This window comes from Sciurus vulgaris (assembly GCF_902686455.1).
Source record: "Sciurus vulgaris genome assembly, chromosome: 12".
Classification (NCBI taxonomy): Eukaryota; Metazoa; Chordata; class Mammalia; order Rodentia; family Sciuridae; genus Sciurus; species Sciurus vulgaris.
In genome coordinates this window covers 1,995,404-2,018,414 of record NC_136473.1, presented here as the reverse complement: position 1 = coordinate 2,018,414, position 23,011 = coordinate 1,995,404, and the positions used below count along the sequence as shown (strand labels likewise).

At 53.1% G+C, this 23,011-nt stretch overlaps 1 protein-coding gene across 5 annotated transcripts in view; it reads left to right on the top strand.

The window, feature by feature from the left end:
* The first annotated feature begins 15,429 nt into the window (after positions 1 to 15,429).
* Positions 15,430 to 23,011, top strand: part of PCNX2 (pecanex 2) — a 193,919-nt gene continuing 186,337 nt past the window's right edge. For 3 of the 5 annotated variants that reach the window (XM_079107187.1, XM_079107188.1, XM_079107186.1), the window contains exon 1: positions 15,431 to 15,744. In XM_079107187.1, coding sequence (XP_078963313.1) covers positions 15,592 to 15,744 — 153 coding nt within the window. In that variant the 5' untranslated portion in view covers positions 15,431 to 15,591. Of the gene's footprint in view, positions 15,745 to 23,011 lie in introns of all 5 variants that reach the window. The other 2 variants (XM_079107189.1, XM_079107190.1) reach the window with 2 other exon arrangements.

The window sequence follows — 23,011 nt, the reverse complement described above, 5'->3', positions numbered from 1 at the left end:
CCAGAGACATTAGCCACATACCATGACAGTACAGGAACCAAAAAAATTAGCCAGTCGCCATGACCAGGTTCAGTAACAAGAGACATCAACCAAATACTGTGAGCAGTAAGCAAATGGAAAAGCAGATCTTGTGACCAGGTACGATAAGCCTGGACATTGGACTAACCAGAGTCATTATCCATAAAAGGTGAGCAGGTACAGTAACCAGAGATATTAGCCAGATACTGTGATCAGTAACCAGAGGCATTAACCAGAGGCCAAGACTGGGCAGCGTAAACCCAGACAATACCCAGATACCACGACAATACCACAACACAGTACAGCAACCAGAACCTCTGCCAGATACAAGACCAGGTATAGTCAAGAGTCCTTACCCAGAGACTGGGCCCAAACAGGAACCAGAGACATTATCAACTGGCAAGGCACCATAAGCAGAGCTCCTACAGACAATAATTAGACACCATGAGCAGGTACATAAGCGGCGACATTAGCCATATAACCCTGACCAGGTGCAGTGTCAAGCACTGACCAGGTAACCAGAGACTCTGACCAGGCTGTGAACAGGCACTGTTGGAGCTACCCTGGAAACTCAGCCCTCCTGTGACACCCATGGGGGACTTGGCTGGGGACACCTGTGACCCCAGAAGCCCTGCCCCATGCTGGGTGGCACAGGAGAGGCGGCCCTGCTTCTCCATGTGCCCTTCACCTCTGCACCAGCCCTGGCTACAATGGGCAGTGGGCAGCAGGGCCCTGCACCAGCGCCCGGGCTGCCTAGCCACCCAGCACCCTTTCCTGTCCCTCAGACTTGGCCTCCAGGGCAGACCCCACCCCAGGGCAACTTCCCTACCTGCTGCTTCGTGGAGAGACTCCAAGGCATCCCGGCTACTGCAGCCTGCAGCATGGCCATGGGTGCCAGCTCCTCATCCCCAGGTGACCCCAGGGGCATGGAGACAAGGGCCACACTGCAGACAGGGTGGTCAGCAGGGGCACAGGGCGGACACCGGACACCTGGCCTAGTTTCTGAGCTGGGAACTTCATACCAGGGCTGCAACGCGTCCAGGCGACAGGGAGCACGAAGCCACGCTTTGGCCTGTTCAGCGCCACCGCATGCTGGGCAGTGGGCTGCGGGCCCTTGGTCACTGATCATCCGCCACCTGAGCCACACGGATCAACGGTGAGCGTGGGCAACTGAGTCAGGGTCTGGAGAGGGCGGGGCGGCGAGGGGGCGGGGCCACCGAGGGCTCGCGGGCGGGGGCGGGGGGGCGCTGTACCCATCGCCCTAGACCCCACCCCGGGGCACCTCTGCAGTGCAGGGAGGCCAGGGCAGGAGGGACAGAGGCCAGGGCAGGGCAGGGGGACCAAGGCAGAGGGGCCAGGAAAGGGGCTGGGCAGTCCTCCGAGTGGGGCTCGCGGCCTCCAGGGCCGCGCTGGTCGCAGTGAGGCAGGGATGTCAGGGCGACTTCGTGGAGGAGGAGCTGAGCTGAATCCGGCAGTTTGAGCAGGAATTCCTCAGGGAATGGAGAACAGATGCGAGTTCCAGGCGCAGGTGTGTGTGTGTGAGTTTGTGTGTGAGTGTGTGTGGTGCCGGCCCACAGTGTGGCCTTTCACCTGAGGCCTGAGATGCAGGGGACCATACTTTCTAGGCCTGCGACTTGCAGGTAGCTCAGCTGCCTCAGTGCCCTGCTCAGGGGTCAAGAACCCACCGCCCCAGGAGGAAGGTTTTGATGATGGGGTGCTTGCCAGGCACAGCATGGAGAGCCAGGCCTGGGTCCCCAGCTGCAGGTCCCCACCCTAGGCCTGTGAGACAGGAGGATGTCAGGGCTGATGGCCGGGACCGAGCTGACCCAATGTTCTGGGGCACTGCAGGGTGAGGACATAGCCTACCTGCTGGGGAGGGGGCTGACAAATCAGCCTGGCCACCTGATGGGGCCAGTGAGCAGTAGGTACCGTCCGGTAGCCTTGTGGGGGTGTCCGAGTCTCCTCGCCCCATGACAGGTCCCACAACAGGCTTCTGTGTTCACTGTCATAAGGCAGAGGCATCTTGTTCCAAACCTGGCAAACCCAGGGGCTCAAGGGACTGTGGGAGACAGAGGGGGAAGGTGGGGCCTTGGTCCAGAGCTCTGCCAGACCTAGTTCATCTCTTGCTCTTCAGGGTAAGGAACCATAAAGCCCCTCAGTGCCTGGTGCTCTCCACTCCTCCCAGCTCACTGCACCCTGCAGCTCCAGATGCAGCCTGTGCTTCCAGAGGATGGAGCGTCTCTGGACCTCACCCTGTTAGCCCTCATACCCACCTCTGAGTCCACATGACTGATCAGCCCCTCTGCCCTGTGGCACCCAGGTTGCCTACTCTGACCAAGCACATGTTCATCCAGACTGGCCAGGGACTCAGGCCCACTGAAACCAAAATGGACTGTCTAGGTCCCTCAGGTGCATAGCCTCAGGGGTCACCACCTGGGTACCTTCCTGGGAGACCATCCCAGGAGGCACAGCAGCAGATTCTGCCCTGATCCATTCACAGAGCAATCGGTTGTTGAACATAGGGGTCTGATCCTGACCCTCTGGACCCTGTTTCCTCTGGGTTGGGTTTTCTGATGTGATTCCTTTGTGGCAGGGGGACAGGTCTGGACTGGGACAGGGAGGAGAGGGCAGCCATAATGATCTGGGCCCCTGTCGTCTGGCCTCCCATGTGAATCTCCTGAAGACCCAGAGGAGGTCCTCCCTCCTAGGATGGGGCTCAGAGTGCCCCCTGGACTTCCAGGAGGGCCAGCCCCCTCTGCATCCGGCACCTGCTGGTCTCTGGGAGGCGAGTGCTCATCCTTCATTTCTGCCAGGATCCGTTCCTTCATAGGAACGCTGCCCTCTCTGGGCCGAAACGAGGAAGAGGCACTTGAACACTCAAAACCACCATGAACATTGTTTTTCTGTATTTTATTGCATCCTGGTTCTTTTTTCCCAAAAAAATTTGTAACAACAAATATTGTGATTTCTATCATAAATATAATTTGATTTAGATCATTATGCCAATTTTATTTCCCAGAAGGCTATTTTGCACATATGTAGGTATGCTGACCATTATATTTTTATTTTCATTTGTGTTCAAATTTCTGTTGAAAGTTTTGCAGGAAAAATCTGAAAAAGCATGATATGCTTCACAAGCATTAATAAGAAACACCATTTTATCTTAAATATTAGATTCCTTCAAGATATGAATAGGCCTTAAACATAAATATCACAGACTCATCACTACATGACTATCCCCTACTTCCTGATTAGAGGAAAACCCTCAAACAAGTTAAATTTAGCAGTTTATTTAAGCAAGAAAAATGGAAGGGTTCAAAAAGAAGAACGCATTTACCAGGACTGGAACAGCCCCAGGGAACTCGGGCTCCCTGTGGGGCAGAGCAGCACTTAGGAACAGGAACCTCACGGGTCACACAGAGCCTGGGTCCCAGGCTCAGCCGCGGCCCTGGGCTACTCGAGTGTCCCGGTCACTCGACTTTCAGGTAGAGTGAGACTATCCCAGCAGGAGTTCGTAGCCGGAGGACTCCAGTGTGGGACGTCCTCCCCACAGACCTCATTGGACGTAACCCGGCAAATCCAAGTTTAAAGAAATGAGGAGCCCTCTGAATCTCACAAATTATTTTAGAAAAAATATGGTTGGGGACTGTGAACACTTTATGTGATTTTAACATATTTTTGATTCAGAGCACAATGAAGGGGCAATAACTGAGATATCATCCACACTGGTCTGAATTTAGCGAGTGAAATGAATGGGTCATGAAGTCGGAGCACTGAGAAGGGTGGACCAGGGACTGCCCAGGGACAATCGGTTCTGGCACCTGTGCTTTAGGAAAGACTTACAGTGTGACACAGGGAGACCTGAAGTCGAGAGCCGGGCGTGCAGCTCAGGGGCGGGGCACTTGCCTGGTGTGCTCAGGAGCCTGGGTTCCATCTTCAGCCCTGTCGGGGGTAAAAAGCAGATTTAGATTGATATTTTCAAAACTCAGTATGGATATGTAACATAGTTCAGAAAGCAAGATGCTTTCCTGTAATGATCATTCCAGAGTCTCACTTCTCCAGGTGCAGTGGGGCATGCTGTAATCCCAGCGACTCCAGAGGCGGAGACTGAAGGATGGCCAGCTTGAGGCCAGCCTCAGCAATTTAGTGAGGCCCTAAGCAACTTAGGAGACCTCATCTCAAAAGAAAACAGGAAAAGGGCCAGGAATATGGTTCAATAGTAAAGTGCCCCTGGGTTCAATCTTTAGTACACAAAAATAAACTAAAAATGGGCTCACTTGGGTGGGGTGAGATGGCACCCTTATGTAACCCTGCAATCCTGGCTGCTGTGGAGAGGCCGAGGCTGGAGGATCAGAGGTGCAGGACAAGCCTAGGTGACTTAATGAGACCCTGTCTCAATAAAATATAAGGTCTGGGGATATAGCTCAGTTGTAGAGTGCCCCTGGGTTCAGTCTCCAGTTCCTAAATAAATAAATATTTCACATGAGACATTGTTCTCTACCATGTAAAGTTGAAGTAGCTCAATATGTAAGTCAAGGAGAAAAAGAAATGATAAACACCTCATCACAGAAATCATTTTCACCAGTTCCTGATCTCTTAGATCTTGTGCCTATTTGATCTCAAATAAAATTATCAGTGTACTTTTATTACCTAAGAGATCAAAGCTATGTGGATCCTAGTATTTAATGAGTACTTACTTTGATATTAATGTTTGATTAATTTTTTTATCAACTTACGGATGCTTCCTAACTTCAGGTCAGTACACTTCAGGAAATATAGTTTGGAATGGAAGGTAAACTGGCATGCTTGTTTTTCAAAAGTACAACTTACCCTTTAAATCTATGCTCAACAAGACACCATTGTCTTCTGAAGCTATCCTCTTCTGCTCATACTGCATATTGAATAGCACTGAAAATTAGAAATTTATTTTTTCTATTGATAAATTAGTTGTAATATTGGTGTATGTTGCTGATCACGTTGTATAAAATCACAACTTAATCGTAAGAATCTTTGTCTTCCAACAAATAGGATTTTTAAAAACTGCAACACAAACTTGTTACTTTTGATCCATAACTATTGAAAATTAGCTTATACTTATTCACCATGGAGCTGTAGAAATACTTTTAAAGGTAAGGCAAATAAATCTTTCTGCTTCAACACCTAATAAATATCTGATTGAGCTATAAGACAGACCACGCAGTAGTGATGCAATTCACGAATGGATTGATATTGGTAAAGAGTCTTAGCTCTTGTCAAATACGCCTAGCTGTTCAGCATCATTACCATCAGGCTAACCTGGCAGAATGGAGACACACACTGGGGGAACAGCCCTGCCGTGAGCTGTCCCCCACGCTCCAGCCCCTCCTGCCGGTGAGATTCATGTGCTCCTAGACTGGGCGTCACAGGTAGGGAGCACACGCTGGACTCAGCAGTCATGCTTCATAATGACAATCTAGATCTGATGTTAGAGCTGAACACCCTTGTTGTGTGGGGGTGATGACACTTTTTTTTTTTTTTTGTAGTACTGGGGGTTCCAGGACCTCACACGTGATAGACAAGTGCTCTACCATTGATGTACATCCCCAGCCCCGGTAAATCTTTTCTTGAGACAGGGCCTCCCTAAATTGCCCAGGCTAAATTGCACATTGGTGATCCTCCTGCCTCAGCCTCCTGAGCTGCTGGCATTACAGGTGCGTTCCCCATGCCCAGCAGGATGATCCACGTTTCTTATGAGAGTCGGGTAGAAGGCTGGGGGTTTCTGACTGCACCGTGCTTGCCTCAGATGGAGAGTGGAAGCGGACATATTCTTCATCACGGTGCTGGCAGCACAGTTACGACACAGACTTAGGGGGTACGTGGGGGTGGTATCCGGTTGAACTTTGTTCTTAACTCTGTTATTCTTTCGATTTGCCAACAGTATCACAGCTGCCTTTAGTTTACCATCTGAGAATCAGTCAAACATTTTAAAACCTTTCAAATATTCATATCGGAAAACAGAAAGCAATTCTTTGGGGCATGGGAGGGTTTTAGAACAATCAAAATCATAAACCACGCTACTATCCGTTTGTAAACGGCAGTGAGAGGCGTGTTCCTTCTAACAGTGCAGACGGTGAACCCCTCGTGATGCATCTCGCCTCTGCCCTTCAGTCCTGTCTCGCTCTCCGCCAGACTCCCTACCTTGAAGACGCTGCTGAGGAAGGTGCCATCTCTGTCACGATCCACAACTGTGAGTCCCCTTCCCAGAATCACTGGGAAGCTACATTTGCTTTCCTCCTTCAGGGTCGGCTGCACTGGAGTAGGGTATTTTGAGAAGTTGGCGTCCATCCCCCTGTGATAAGGCGGCAGGACAGAAACTCAGTCACAACCAAGCTGATGAAGGCCAGTACCTGAGTGGTAACTATTTATGTCTGGGGCAGGTGGGCAAAGCATGTTTCCTCCTGCTGCAGAAGAAGGCCTGCTTCCTGATGTCAAGAAGAAGTGTTCAAGCTGAGTGTTCACTTTAAAACACTGGTTCACGCTGTGTCGCTCGCGGCTTTTTCCCAGATGGGGCCTCACTCAGGTTACAGCCCTTTGCCTTTCTTCCTGACGCAGTGACCGGCAGTGAGCGGAAGTCCTCTGGGCAGGGAGGAGGCAGAGAGAGGCCCCACCGCCCCGTCTGGCGGCCCTGGCAGCCCACAATGCTCGCCCAGCCTGAGAATGAGGCGGCGGAACGTGAGGCTCAGCCGAGGGTCCCAGCACCCTGTGACGTGCTTCCAGGCGGAGCCCATCGATCGGTTGCCCACGCTTCTTTCCTTATTCCAACCCGGCCTGCCTCTGAGGGGGCCTTGAAGGAAGGAGGGAGGGAGAAGTGAGTTCACAAGGTGTTGAGCCCTGGCAGGCTGACAGCAGGTGGCACTGGCCACCAGGAGGCGCTCACGTTCCCAAATGTTCCCCTGTGAAGAGAAAGGGGCAGCCACAGAAGGGAAGGCACGTGCAGTCCCCAGGCACGCTTCAAAGGGTCCCTCCCTGCCCTGCTGACACACCAGGTGTCCACTCTGCCGGGAGCCACCGCCCATTTCAGCTGGGGAGGGCGGGGAGAGGTGACCGTGTGGCTGCAGCACTTCCCTCTCAGGCCCGAGCCTCACTGGCAGAGGTGGAGAACTGGGGGTTCACCAGCAGCTCCAGGGAGGGTTTCGGGGGCAGCAGCAGCCACAGCGTCGGGGAACCCACAGGAGGGTCGCTCACAGACAGCCCAGCTCCCCTGCCCTGCATGTCCTCAGCAGCAGGAGGGGAAGGAGCAGATGCAGTATTGTCTGACCGTGGACTCAGCCCAGGTCAGCAGCAGCCTGGGCGTGCTGGGTCGCTGGCCACGCACTGAAGGTCAGACTTAGCTGGAGAGAAAAATGCGAAGACTGATCCGATCCCTGCGGGTCAGAGCCCAGGTGATTTCTGGAGATCACTTTCCCCAGGTCCTCCTTCTGTTGATAAGGAAGCAGAAGGTCAGAGAAGGCAAGGAATTCCCTCCAGGCTGCACAGCGACCTTCAGAATGGGCCTGAAGCATGGGTTCTAAAACTCCAGACAGGCGTTTCTGGGGGTGTCGGAACCCATCAGCTCCAGAATGGCCCCCAAAGCAGAGAGGGTGGCCCCTCTTTCTCTCCCTAACCCCACGCCCAGCTGTTTCCTCCTACTCCTTTCCGATGCCCTGCAAACAGAGGTGTGCACCCATGGCCCTTGGGCCAGATGGGGCCTTCCGTATTGTCAGGCCTTCCAGCCGTTTTCATACTAAAAATGATGAAGAGAAGAACACAGTGTGATCACAATGAAACGGCTGAAGCCCGCAGTCCAGCGTCCAGATACACAGCCCCACGGCAGCACTTGCCTGTGGTCATCCAGGTGTTGCCAGTGCTGACAGAATGACAATCACAGAGCTGAGCAGTGTGGCAAAGGGCATCTGTCTCCAAGGCTGAGTGTCTACCCTCTAGCCTTGATAGATACTTTCCAGGGACCCCTGGTGGCTCTAGCACAAGCAGCCTCACCGTTGCTGCCCTCTGAATGGGGCACGTGTCCTCTGATGGCCGCAGGACCGTCCCTCACTTGCATTTGTCCCCTCCTCACAGGGTCTGTCTCTGTCCAGCTCCCTGCACCCCCACGGATGCTCTCAGATCCACTCGCCCTGTTTCACTTTGCTCCTGTGGACCTGCCTGTCGGCCTTGGTCTCGCCTAGAGTCCTGCTTGCTTGAGGGCAGGAGCATGGTCATTCCCGACGGTCCCTGAATCCAGCAGCTCCTGAGGGCCCGGCACACAGCCCCGGCGCGGTGAGCGTCTGCAGGCTGAACACTGCTTGCCAGGTCACACGGAGCAGGCCCGGAGTCCAGGAGCACGTCCCAGTCAGGCCTTCACTCAGGAAGTCCTGCTGTACGTTCGGCAGTGAAATGGTTGTGGGGGGGACGATCTGCCATGAGTCCTCGGTGACCAGAAGGCAGTCGGGCGGGAGGACACGATGACTGGGCACCACTGGGAGCACTTGCTTAGAGGACTTGCTTGAGGCGACAGAAGGAAAATCCTGGAGATGGCTGGCTAGAGGTGGGCACCCCACTCAGGGCGGGCCACTGCTGCTGCCCCATCACTAACTCCCAGGTCAGGGGTCCCACACTTTTGCTGGGAAGGGTCAGAGAGAATACATCAGGGACACGTGGTCTCTGTCCCCGCCCCTGGACTCCGTTGTCCTGGGGTGAGAACAGCCAGGGAACACAGGTGTGTGAGCTCATGGGACATGTTCCCAACAACCTGCACTTGGCCTTGGGGTGCCAAAGATCCAGCCTGTTCCAGAACGTGCATAGGAGGTGGGGGGGATAATATCCTGAAGGCTGAAGGCAGGTGGTCCCCTGCTGGGCCACACACACATCCGCACCCACATGGGATGGAGCCATTTGCACGTGCTACCCCAGAGGGCTCAGAGGCAAAACGAGAGTGAGAAGCTGTTCTGTCCCTTGCAGGAGGACCTGAGGGAGGGAATTCCCCTCGCTGGCAAAGCCCAGTTGTGTCTCTCTGGAGGTGGGAGGGTCTGCAGTCTGGGACGGCACCTGCCCACATACAAGTCAGGTGGCGGGTGCTTGCTGCTATTGCAGATCCAACCCCAAGACCCAGCTGCTAAGGCATCCTCAGCCTGTGATGCTACTGGGAGGCGGAACATTTAGGAGACGGCATCTGGTGGAAGGAAGAGAGGTCATCGGGGACATGACCCTGAATGGGCTGTGGGACCCTGGTCCCTTTCTGTCTCTCCTCTGGCTTCCCACCCACCACGAGGTGAGCAGCTCACTCCAAAATGTGTCCCTTACATCTAAAGGACCCCCTTTTGTAACTCTGTGGGGCAGGTTACTGGTCTCAGGATGGATTGGGGGAACAGCCCTTGGAGATGGACAGGCTCTGCTAGCTTCAGTGGTTTTCTCATAAGCACAAGGCTTTCGTTTGAGCCCTGGCTCTGGTTAATTTCAGAGTTCTGAACCAACTACTACAGGAGTCAGTTGCCCTAGGATCTATTTTAAGGTGAATTTTTTATTTGTTCTTGGTTTTTGTCATTTTGGAGGTGGGGCATTATGTGCACTTTCAATATTTAGGTAAATTCCTTTTTCATTTTTGCAAAAGTTCTTTAATTGTAACTCAGAATGTTCCTAGGTTTCCTCTCTTTCTATTGTGTTCTTCGGGGACACAAAATGTACTGAAGGTTAAGACAAAAATTACCTAAAAAGGAAATAACACTATCCCCTAGAAATAACACATGTAGAATACACAGCGACCTTCCCAAGATGCCACAAACTAAAGGGTCGGGCAGGTTTCCTGCACTCTCCCTGTTGGAGAGAAGCCCACCATGGGCTTCCTAAGCGGTGTCCTGGCGCCACCTAGTGCTACAGACAGGTAAGGCCACTTGCTTCTGCTGCTCGCTCTTAACTGGCCCTCCCCGACACCCTTCCTCTTTCCTCCTCCTATAACCCAAGTTTTCTAGTCAAACTTGACAGTGTGAATTATAATATGTGATTAAGAGAACCGAAGAGGTTATCAATGTCGTATGCTCACCCCGAGGCGGAGCCACGCTCCTTGGAGGAAGTACCACGTTATCCTGAAGTCAGAGCTGGGATTCTGCGGCCAGGAACTTCTTCCAGGCTGCCTGCTGCCCAACCCGTCCTCTCTGCCTCCCCCAGACTTCGCCTGCAGCTCCCGGGGTGTGGCGGGACCCCGCTTGCTCCTGCTGCGGTCTCTGCCCGGGCACTCCAAGCGTGCCACGTGCTCAAGCTACTGTACAGCCCTACCAAAAACGCACCCCTTTCTGTTCCCGACCCTTTAGCAGAGGTTTCAGGTTTCTGACTTCCAAGCCGATAGAAGGAACATTTAGGATTAAAGAATAATCCATCTGAAAAAAAGCACAGAAAAAACAGGATGGGTTGATGATCATTTGTAAGATGACATCATTAAATTCAGTTATTACGATAGCTGCATTAACTGCAATAGAGCAAACATTCTAACTTAAAGTCATAGATTATCAGACTGAATAAAAATCAAAGCCCAAATATGCGTGGCTATATAAGAAACAAACATAGAACGCAAGGACACAGAAAGTTGAAAGTGAAATCATGCAAAAATGTATGCCATACAACACTGGTGGGCCTGAGAGTTGTCAGCACAGCTGAATACGAGTAAAAACGTTCCTGGAGAGACCGCGTGGGTAGGAAAGGCGCAGTTCTTCAGAAGATACAGAAATTCATCTGGATGATGTACCTGATAGCCTGGTGTGTATATGCATATATTTTAATAGATACATGTTTTTTATTTATAGATATGATGATTTTCTAATAATCTTTGATTCCTCTTTTGTTCTAGAGAAAATGGTCTGAACTTTGAATGATTTCAATTATTTGAAATTTATTGAGGCTTGATTTATGTTGAATAACCTCGTCTACTGTGCAGATATCTCCCAGGTATTTTTGAGCATCTGTATCTGGGTATATTTAACAAAACTTAAAAAGACATGGAAAAATAAAACAGATTTTTTTTTTTGTCTTATAGAAAAGCAGGGCTGGTGGTGTAGTTCAGAGGTAGAGCACTTGTCTACTATATACATGATCCTGGGTTCCACCTGCAGCAACACACACACACACACACACACACACACAGACCAAAAATGGTGTAAGTAAACATTGGGACAAATTATTATCAGATTTAGCCAGTGTACGTTTACCCAATATTGCACCCCTTGGGATGCATAAAGCATTCTCTTTAAGCACACACGAACACATGCAACTCTGTCACCTTCATCATCCATCTTCATCAGTCGCTCAGAGTATGTTCTCTGGAATCAAATGAGGGCTCACAGCTTACTAGAAAATGTCCATGTGTCCTTATCCATCTTCAGGAATGATGTATTCCTAAATAACCTCTGGGTCAAAAGAATCCCAAGAGAATTTATAAATTATTTCAAACTCAACTAAAAGGTATATCAAAATTTGCAGGCTCGGGGAAAATGTACCTGTTTGCCTGTGTGTACAGGGTGAGTAGAGGGAGCAACCCAGATAATAAGAAAGAAAAGAGAAGAAGCCCAGGCAGCTGGAGACAGGAAGCACAAGGAACATGAGTTAACAAGTAGAAAACAATGCTCGGTGTAGAAGATCCACACCAACAGGACGTTTTTCCCAGCAAGCAAGGAGGTGTGTCCCTGATGACTGATCTTGGGCAAGTGAGAAGGCCAAGGACTGACTTAGGACGAAGGGCACACATCCCACCTGTCCATCAGCAGGACAGTCCTGCAAATCTAGGAAGACCAATCAATACAAGGGTAAAGCACCTCTCTTGCTTTTTCACACATTCTATTTTAATGGGGGCCATTTTCCTAGAGTGCTTGGCTTTGGGACTTTTAACTATGTGAGCGATTTTTAATTGTTGACTTTTTGTTCAGATTTACAAGCAAGGGTCTATGGGCTCATGTGCATCAGTAGCACAGGTCAGCTCTGTGAGGAATTTCATAAACCACCCTTTCATTCTGTAGCCGGTGAGACTTCACTCACCTGCTCCACTCAGAGTCCCCTGGCAGCCCGAGGGTTTCACCCAGGATAAAGTTAGTGAGCTGGGCGGGGCCTGAAAGCAGACCTGATGAGCAGCACGGGTCCTCCAGCAGCAAAATGACTGCTTTACCGACCCAGCAGGCAGCCAGGCTTCCACGCACTCCCCACCCCTGGCCACCCCGTCCCATTTCTGGGCCATCTCCCCGACGGCTCCACGGCCCAGGCTCCAGCTCCTTCCAGCTGTCCTTCGTCCTTCGGGGTGTAGCTCCCCTGCCAGCCCCCTCCTGCCATCTCCCCGCAGCCCTGGCCTTGGCAGGGGCTTTGCACATCTCTGAGTTGCTCACTGTGCCCCCCCTTGTTCACGCCCCAGGAATTTCGACTTCCTGCCTAAACTTCTCTGTTTGAAAGCCAGAGTTGCTCCTTCATTTCTGGCTGGACTTAATTGACATCTAGGGATAAGTTGGAATCTGAAGATCAGTGAGGAAGCTGCTGTGGTCGTGCCAGAAAGTTCGGAACTGTGTGGGGGCAGGAAAGGTGGGGCTGAGTGAGGAGTTGCCAGTTGTGTGGAGACACAGCTGGTGGGCCTTGGCCACTGGCTAGACATGGTGGTGGGAGGATGGGGGGCCCTGGAGGAGCTGCTGCTCTGAGTCACTCCTTGGGGGACGGTCTCATCAGCTGAGATCCAGGAACAGCAGGAGGGAGAACCAGCCAGGGCACCGTAGGACACACTGAAGGCCTTGGGGTTCCAGCACCAGGAGAGGGGAACCTGAGGTCCTGGAAAAGAGGTCAGGTCTGGGAACAGAGGTCTCAGCGTCCTCAGTGTGAGCCTCACAGTGACCACCAGGACAGGGCATCAGGACGAGGACAGCAGATGGTGGAGAACCAAGCTTGGGCTTCCGCACACTGAAAGCTAATCATCAACGCAAGCATGTCCCTGACTTACGCGCACACTCGGACCCTGCCCACCCTGGCCGGCTGCTCTGAGGAGCTCCCTCAACCTCACTGTGTCCATTCCTTTAATACGGCACCCAGCACGTCTACCACTTCACCCAGCTCTTGAAGATGCTGGTGGAGCTGCACTGAGCCATTCCCGATGGCCGGGTCCTCGTGGCCCTACTCTGCCTCTGTCCTTGGCTTCTCCCTGGGCACCCGACAGTCTGGCCTCTTCCTTCGTGGGTCGCGCTGTCCTTCCTCTCACTCTCCTTGCTTTTTCCCCTGCCTGCTCTCAGCTCCTACTCGGCTGCTTTCCCAGGACACCGCTGGTCCATGGTCTGCCCTGCATGCTGCTCTCTCCAAGTCCAAGTCTCTGACACTGCCCAAAGCTCCAGAAGTATGCTCCCCACTGTCCCCACAGCTCCCAGGCTTCTTGAATTCAGCGTAGCCCTGTCCCCCATGATTGAGCGTTTCCACACACCGTCACCTCAGCCAGACCCTGAAGTCTTTGGATGCCTGACCCTTTTCCACCACAGGGAGCTGGTCTCTGAGCCCTAGGTCTCATCTGATCTCAACCTCATTCCTTTCCTGCTCGCTCAGGTGTCAGGGATCATGCCCCACCCTGGCTTGAAGCCTTCCAGTGCCCGTCAGTGGCCTCGTATAAGGTGTGAAGATCTTTGCATGCCCAGGAAACTGACCACTGCTCATGGCATTCAGTTTCCTGGTGCTCCATCTCCCCCTGCCCAGTCCTACCTTCTCTGGGCACGTTAGACCGTCCTGGCTGACATTTCCCCACTGGCCATCTTTCTCTTCCCACCCAGATCTGCCTGGAGAGCCTTGTCTGTTAATGCGCCTAGAGAGCTAATGCTCAGCAGTAAGGCCCTCTGAGTCTGTTGCACCCTCCTGGTGCCCGTTGCTCTTCAGTGCCCGGCACTCCCGTACACCTGGACACACTGCCCCTCCTGACACAGCACATCTGACTGCAAGTGTCTGTCGATTCCCTGTCTCCCCTTACAGTTTGTGAGCTCATTTACGGTAGGGACTGTTTTATTTATCTTTGCTTTCCCAGTCCTCAGCAAAATGCCAAGCAGACAGAAAGTGCTCAATAAATACTGGATGACTCAGGGCAGATGAACAGGAGCATGTCTTCAGGGTAGGAGTGGGCTGGCTGCATGGGAAGTCCCCCTATTCAAGCACAGAAGTTGATGGTGCTGCATGGGTCTCCAGCTGGGGTCATGGACCGTTCACTCATTAACCTATGTAAGTGCCCAGTGGGTTCCAAGCAATGAGGAGCTGGCAAACACCCACAGTGTCTGATGAATGCAGAGAAAGGTGGACAATGGCTCAGGCTGAAGGCAGACACCCTGTGGGGCTTTTACTGTGACCCACTGCTCTTCATGGCCGGTGCCTCTCTGCATCTCACTCTGTGTGGGAATACCTGGGCTGCTTTCACTGGGCCTGACCACTCAGCCCGGAGCAATGCTGCTGCAGGCCACAACCAGCCAGGGCACGTGAGGTGAACCTCTCAGAGAAGGGTGCTGAGTCTGGGACAGTGGGTAAGCATGAGGCAGGACAGGCAGGTTTGAGACATGGAGCCTTCTCACCTTTATCCTTCCACAAGGCTCCAACCGCAGGACTTGATCAGCCTGTTGCTAAGGAAGACAAGCCCCTTGGATCTCTCTTTCCAAAACCTGCTCTCAGAAGAGAATCTGAAGTACATCTACTGCAAATCTTAAACTGTCTAACAGCTTAAAGCTTATTACATCAAGGATTCTGTCTACCTGTTCTTTCTATCTAAGCAGTAGAGAATGGTTAATAAATAGCCAACCTCTGCCTGGGACTATGCTTTAGGAAATATGTAAAAAGACAAGGAGCCTAAGGGTCTTCCAATATTACTGCAGAAATATGGCTATCTTCTCTGTGCTCCAAGTGGACAACGGGGGAGTGGAGAGAAGAGAGTTGGGACAAAGGTCCACGCCAAGGGATCAGGTAGCCCTTGGACAGACAGAAAGTCTCAGGTAGGCTGTCCCACCGTTCAGGGAATGGGGCTGGGCAGTCTCTGCTCAGGAGTGATTACATTAAGTGCTGTGTGGCAACTTTGAGGTTGGGTAAATTTTCTGGTGCAGAGATCAAAAAAAGTCAAGGCCAAGGAACGGAAAGTGTTCTGGTCTGTCCTTTCGCCTGAGGACACTCTTGATTTTTAGGCCTAGGTCGCCCACTCTTAGGACGATCAGGGAGAAGGGGAGGGGAATTGTAGCGGCTAAAGAAGAGCGGCCGCAGGTCAGGGACCCAGACCCTTCCAGGATCTGAAGAACGTCCCGCAGGGAAGGTCTGCGCAGGGACGGGCGGGCGGGGGAGGAGCCTGGGGAGCATCCTCCCAGCCGCCGCGCGGAGCACGATGGGAGAATCCTTCCTCTCTCGGACATGGCGCCTCCCTGCGCGGCGGCTGCTGCCGGTTCCGGCGCCGCGGTCGGCGGGTCCCGGCTGAAGATCAGCCCCAGCGTCAGTGCCGGGGAGGAAGGGGGCGGCGGCGCGGCCGGAGCGCGCGCGCGTTAGACCCAGGGCGCCCGCGGAGCCCGCCGGAGCGCAGGGAGCCCCGCCGCAGGCATGGTGTCCCAGGTGCTGCAGCTGCTCCGGCAGGGCGTGTGGGCCGCGCTCACCGGGGGCTGGTACCACGACCCCGAGCAGAGCAAGTTCACCAACAGCTGCCACCTCTACCTGTGGCTGTTCCTGCTGCTGCTGCCCCTGGCTCTGCACCTGGTGAGTCCCGGGGGCCTAGGGCGGGAGGGGGAGGAGGAAGGGGCCCGCAGACCCCTGTCTGCCTCAAGATGGAAAATGGGTTGGGATGGGGATGCAGTGACTCCCAAAAGGTGGGAGCAGGCTGGTGTCAGGGGTTTGGGCCGGGCGGGGGATTCACTGGAAGGGAAGAAGTGGAAAGGACTCAGGTGGCCCCTGACTCATTAAGAATTGATGCCGGATGTCAGGATGAGTCAGACTCTGCTTGTCGCTGGGAGGCTGGGAGTGTTGGGCCTGCGTCGTAGGTGCACAAGCCCGGGACTCAGCTTGTTAGCTTGGGACTGTGCTTGGTAAAGAATGTTCTCCAGGGTAACCAAAAGGGAAAGGAGAGGAACGCTATGTCAGTGGTACGGCCCATCTGCTTTGAGAAGGCAGATTCAGTCACTCACCTTGCAGTTTCCACACCACTGGGTACAGCAGTCTGCAGAAAGCTGTCCTGGATCAATCTGACTGACTTCATGTACACAAGCATTACACCCCTTGTTGGGGCTGGTGCTTCATAAGGTCGTGGTAGGTGAAGGCTTGCTGAATAATTACATAGATGACTTTCTTAGGTAAATTAAATATACCTAACCAAAACAACGGTGAACCTTAGGTGAAAAGCTCTACGTCGTTAAATTAGTACTGATACCTGTTAAAAGACTTTAATTCTAAAAGGTTATTTCCTCATCTTCTCCACATCAAAAATCTCCACTGAGTTTGCGTGGCTGACAGATCCTGAGTCTGACGTTTGAGAGAGTCAGTGACTTGGGGAGGTTTTCTTTGCTCTTTTCTTGCAATCTGTGAGAGGGTCAGAACTCTGGCTCTGCAGGAGACTACTGGGTTAAAATTTGGATCCACCTCTTACCACTTCTTTGACCTTGGGGAAAGTTACTTAACCTTGTTTGATTTCTCATTTCTCATCTGTAAAATAAGAAATACGACAGTACTGGGTCTAAGTCGTTGTTGGGGGATTAACTGAGAGTGCAGGTAAGCCCTGTGTCTGGCTTGACCTGGGTGGGATTGGACTCAGTCCTGGGCTCACAGTTTTGTTCTGCTCCTTTTGGGCGGTTTAGCCTGGTGCTGGACCTATTGGAACCTCAGTTTCCTCATTGTTAAAATGGATGTGATGATGATCACCTCATAAGAGAATTAAATAAAATCATGTATAAAAGCACTTATTACAGAAGCTGCATGGAGACCCTTCAGTAAATGCAGGTTTCCGCCCATGATTTTGTACATCACTTTCCCTCAGCCTGTGGCCTCTGTTTTCTCTTTGCCTAGAAGAGGAACTTGGCTGAGTCCTACGGACCCAGGGCCTGCATTCAAATCCTACTTCTGCGACCTGTTGACTGTTCGCAGGAGCAACTCCCCTGACTGATTGGCACAGCAGGGGTGGGCACAGTACCCCTCCCCAGGTGCATGTGAGAACTGAGCCCATTGGTAGAAGAAATGCCTTCTCAGTGCCCGGCAGTGTGTGTGCTGGCCGTGAGAGGGTCTTGGTGGCCCTTCCTCACCTTCCCACCCTCTGCCCTTCAAAGCCCAGTGGCGTGGCCTTGAGCTTCTGTCTTGGCTTGCCTGGTTGCATCGGGCTGGACTCAGCTTCTCTTATTGTGCCGTTAGAGAGTCCCACTTTCCATGGAATTCTGCTTTGTGCCTTCTCATTGGAACGTGTGTGTGTTGTCTCCGCTTAGGTCATGAGCCTTCTGAGGACGTGGGTGTGGATTTTGTTGATTCATCTTGGTTTTCCTTAAACCTCCCAGAGGGCTTCATTGGTTAATGCAGATCTCCTGTGTGATGAACTGGTCCATCTCTTTCTGTTCTCTCTCTCTCTCTCCCCAGAAGAAACAAAGACTTTGCTGATAAGAAAAGCTATATTTCTCCCCCTGCATTGTCCCTCCTCAGCAACGGCCACATTAACAGACTCTATGCACCTTCAGGTGTTTTTCTTATGCACACAAGCTCATTTTGCAAAACCTCGTTCAACATTTGATGTGTGTATGATGAATGGAAGTCTGAATTTCTAATTGTGCTTTATTCAGTAGCTTGATTCATATCTTATTTTTGTAAATAGGAAATTGTTTTTTAGAAAAGTTCCTCTTTAGTGATATTTAAAAATAAATTTTGGAAAAAAACTCAGGATTTTATAAAGTAAAAAACTGATTGATGCTTTAATGATTTTATTCTTATGTTGGGCCATTTGATCAAAACAGCAATATCCACATTTTTATATCTGTATACCAGTGTGTCTTTACCTATTGTAGAAGAATTGTGTGTGGGCACCTTTGTCTCTGTGCTTCTTTTTAACCCATTGCCTGTGTCGTTCAAACAGTGACTGGTCATCCTTTCTTACTCTAGCTTTCTGGTCTCCGAAAGTGCCCTTAGGAGAGAAAGGCCCCGATCCACACCACAGGTTCTGTTCTCTGATCTTGAGGATAACGTATATTCCTCTGCTCTTCAGTTTGTTCCACTTATAAGAATTTGGTCCAAAAACGATACCTGACTGCTCACTGGTAGCAGGGACTCATTCATATTATTTAATGTGTCCTTAACCTTTCTGGTGTTTGCACAATGTTGGCTTGAATATCTTTTTTTAACCTGTATTTTATTTATTTATTTTCATGGGGTGCTGAGGATCAAACCCAGTGCCTCATCTGTGCTAGGCGTGTGCTTTATCACTGAGCTACACCCCCAGCCTGGTTTAAATATCTTCAATCAAGACAGTTCCACTTTTGGAAGAATCCACCTTTTAATTAAATAGGGACTATGAGTATTTAAATAAACATTTTATTAATTACTAATTATTGAGACAAACATTTCTAAGCCCTAGAGTTTACTCAGATTTGTTTGGTAATGTGAAAAGTAGCTATTTATCAGCATTTTAAAATGTTTACTAGAAGTAAAAAAAAAAATGCATAACTAAAAACATTAGGTAATGTGAAAAGTAGCTATTTATCAGCATTTAAAAATGTTTACTAGAAGTTAAAAAAATGCATAACTAAAAACATTAGGCCCATTTGGGTAATTTGTGAAGAGTTTTCATTTGACTTATTATCAAGCTAATTGTGTTTTGGACAAACTCAAAAGTGATCTGTGCCAGGAGACATTTAGACTCGTGGTTTTGAGCACACGGTGTCTGTTCTCTGGTGCCGACACTGATGGAGGTGCCCGTGGAGTTTGCGCAGAAGCACCAAGGGCCTGGCGCTGACCTCGTGTGAGCTCCGAGAGGCTGCGCCCATGTCCGAGGACGCTGTTCCTAGTCTCCAGTGGTGTGGCCTGTGCCAGTCACCCCACTTCAGTCCTCGTCTTACCGTCTGTGAGACGGGGACAGGGGGCTGTAGTTGGTAGATCTAGCATCCGAGGCCCAGAGGGAGCGGACTTTTCCCCAGGGTCCTCTAGAGAGGAGGTGGCAGGACTTGGGATGTGAGCCAAGGTCCTGTTTGTGGCCAGGTCTTGGCTTTCCAGGACACCATGCTGCCCGACGTGGTTCCCACCAGAGTACATTGAGCTCTGGGGATCAGCAGACCCCCCTGAGTGGGCTTGTGGAGATGCCCGGGCATTGGGGCCGGCTCCTGGGGAGAGGACGTGCTGAGCAGCAGCAAACGGAGGGGCCTGTGCAGCTTCACCCGCACAAGGTGGTGGCCTCCTGATACCCGGCCTGGCGTCTGCAGGGAGAGGGCAGCCTGCCCTGGGCAGGTGGGAGCCTCCTGCCAGCTCTTTTCCCAGTTCTGCTTTTCAGATTCTCCCTCACAGACTGTCTGTGAGAACCCTTTCATTTCTAGTTGGTTCTGCTAAGCGAGGTTTTCTGTCAAGGCCCAGCGCAGCCCTGGCACAGAGCGGGCCCTGGCGATTCTCACGCCCGGCGATCTCCCCTCAGGTCCTGCATGTTCTGGCCGCGGTTTTCCCTCCCCGTTTTCACAGTGAGATGCTGTCCGTCAGGTTTCCTCTGCTGGGAAAAACAACTTAGAACATCAGCTTGAAGGAGGAAAGATCTGTTATGGCTCATGGTTCCTGAGGTTTCCGTCCACGATCACTAGGCCCTGCAGCTTCGGGCCTGAGTCTGGACAGCACATCATGGCGAGGAGACCCCTCACTGCATGGCAGCCGGGAAGCCAAAGAGCAGCCCTGGAGTCCCAGCTCGCCCTTCCAGGGCGTGACCCTGGTGACCAAGCCTTACCTGTGGGTCTTTGGAGATCATTTGAAATTCACACCTCAGCAGACCCTCTGAGACTCCTGGAGAGCCGGACTCCCGGAGGCCTTTGCCAGCACATTCACGCACACCAGCTGGAGGCCTCTGTGGAGGGCAGGGTCCACCGGCCCCCACCGAGCAGCCGGCCTGTTCGCTCAACTGTGACTCAGATGGCTCTGCACGCTGCTGTTTCCAAGAAGGTCCTCTTGGCCATTCCCAGCATGTGAACCCATTTCTCTGTCGGAAAGGTGTGTGCTGTTATTGGATCCTGTGGTCCCCACTTTCCTTACTGCTTGGACTCCCAGGACCTGGTTGCTGGGCCTCCCCCGCTGGCCTTCAATTATTCTCACTCTGCGTTTCCCTGTCATTCAGGGCACAACCCTACCTGGAGCAGAGCGGGGTTTGAGGTGAAGTGCGGAAACCTGGGGTGCTGAGGAGGCCTGCTCCCTGGGCCCAAGGCCTCAGCCAGAAGTGCAGACCACCCGCTGGATGGGGGCTGGGAGCTGCCCAGGCGGGTGTCCTACAAGGCCCTGCTCCAGCGGCTGCTTGAACCACAGGTGCCAAGGGTCAGCTCTGGGCGGGGCTCTGCTTTCCCAGTGTGCACCTTGGAGGAGGGGCCTCGCCCACAGTCCCCAGAGTGGGGTCTTCACTCCTCAGTCCCACTCCTCTAAAGTATCCCTCCCCTGAGCCCCACCCTGCCATTAGACCAGGCGCGTCTGCAGTGAGGTCCCCTCTCCGCCATGTCCTGTGCCCCCTCAGAGGCCCTGCCCCTGCTCACGGGGCTGGGCTCTGGAGCACCCACCACTTCGGGCAGGTTTCCTGTCTGTTCCAGTTGCACACATTCCTGACTAGGGTCCTGAAGGCCGGAGCTGTGTCTGCCGCCCGCCTCCTTCAGGGGCCTCCTGCGGTCCCCCTCAGCTCTGGTGGGGTTGGGTGGGCGCCTTCCTCGGGCACACTGGGTTTCCGAGGGCACTGCCCCCTGCTCTCTGCCCTGTCTGGTCTCACCTGGAGACACAGTTCCCTTGGTCCTCTGCGTGAGATGCGGCTCTTGCAGGCGACTCGTTTTCTGCCCTGACCTCTCAGAGAAGCTGCAGACCTCACCCAGCACGTCCCACTGTGTTTGCTCCAAGTCCCTTCCTGCTCCCTGTGGAATAAACCCGCGTGGCTCTCCTTGGTGCTGTGGTTTTCTTCCCCTCTTTCCCCTCAGTCCCTGCAGTGGTGCTCTGTGGCCATCCTGCTGGGACAGGAAACCCTCACCGAGCACTCGCTGAGCATAGGCGCTCTTGCAAGAGCTTCGCATGAACCAAGCCATCTTGTCCTCCTCGCACCCTGAGGAGGCCCTGTCCCTCTTCCATTTTACAGCCGATAAAACTGGCACAGAAAGGGCCTTTAATGTGTTGATGATGCGCAGCCAGCCACATCCTCACCAAGCAGCTTGCAGTTCTTGCCCACCGGCCTGCCCCACCTTGCAGAGGCCATTTCAGGCCTGGGCCTGCGCTGCTGCACATGGGCCCAACGTGCACCGACACACAACGCTGACGGTGTGCACAGGAGCACATGGCAGGGGGTGCATGTCCCCAGCTCGCGTGTCCCAAGAGGCAGCCCCTACAGATGGCCTTCCTAGGGGTCTCCGGGTGACACTGTGCACGCAGGTGAGTGGACGTTTGCAGGTGGGCCTCGAGTTCCATCATAAACACTCTGTCACCACTGACCCGACCCTAAGTGCAAGCGTGGACAGCCTGGCTTTGGGTGCCGCATCCTATTGCTGCTCTGAGTGACCCATGACGGACTCCATCTCAGCATCCAGCCCACACACCAACCAGAGCGCCAGGTGCTCTGGCTTTGCCAGGCAGGAATGGGCAGGAGGGTGGCACATCCTCTTCTTCAACCTCCTACTCCCTCACACAGGGGCCGATGCTTCTCATGTCCTTGTTCTGAGAACAGCACTGAAATGCTGGCCAGGTGCCTTCCCAGGTGCTGGGAGACCTCACTCCCCTTCCAGATCCTTGGGGACCTTACTCCCTTCCAGGTCCTTGGGGACCTCACTCCCTTCCAGGTCCTTGGGGACCTCACTCCCTTCCCAGGTCCTTGGGGACCTCACTCCCTTCCCAGGTCCTTGGGGACCTCACTCCCTTCCCAGGTCCTGGAGACCTCACTCCCCTTCCCAGGTCCTTGGGGACCTCACTCCCTTCACAGGTCCTGGGGACCTCACTCCCCTTCCGAGGTCCTTGGGGACCTCACTCCCTTCCCAGGTCCTTGGGGACCTCAGTCCCTTCCCAGGTCCTTGGGGACCTCACTCCCTTCCCAGGTCCTGGGGACCTCACTCCACTTCCCAGGTCCTTGGGGACCTCACTCCCTTCCCAGGTCCTGGGGACCTCACTCCCTTCCCAGGTCCTTGGGGACCTCACTCCCTTCCCAGGTCCTGGGGACCTCACTCCCTTCCCAGGTCCTTGGGGACCTCACTCCCTTCCCAGGTCCTTGGGGACCTCACTCCCTTCCCAGGTCCTGGGGACCTCACTCCCCTTCCCAGGTCCTTGGGGACCTCACTCCCTTCCCAGGTCCTGGGGACCTCACTCCCCTTCCCAGGTCCTTGGGGACCTCACTCCCTTCCCAGGTCCTTGGGGACCTCACTCCCTTCCCAGGTCCTTGGGGACCTCACTCCCTTCCCAGGTCCTTGGGGACCTCACTCCCTTCCCAGGTCCTGGGGACCTCACTCCCCTTCCCAGGTCCTTGGGGACCTCACTCCCTTCCCAGGTCCTTGGGGACCTCAGTCCCTTCCCAGGTCCTTGGGGACCTCACTCCCTTCCCAGGTCCTTGGGGACCTCACTCCCTTCCCAGGTCCTTGGGGACCTCACTCCCTTCCCAGGTCCTGGGGACCTCACTCCCCTTCCCAGGTCCATGGGGACCTCACTCCCTTCCCAGGTCCTTGGGGACCTCAGTCCCTTCCCAGGTCCTTGGGGACCTCAGTCCCTTCCCAGGTCCTTGGGGACCTCACTCCCCTTCCCAGGTCCTTGGGGACCTCAGTCCCTTCCCAGGTCCTTGGGGACCTCACTCCCTTCCCAG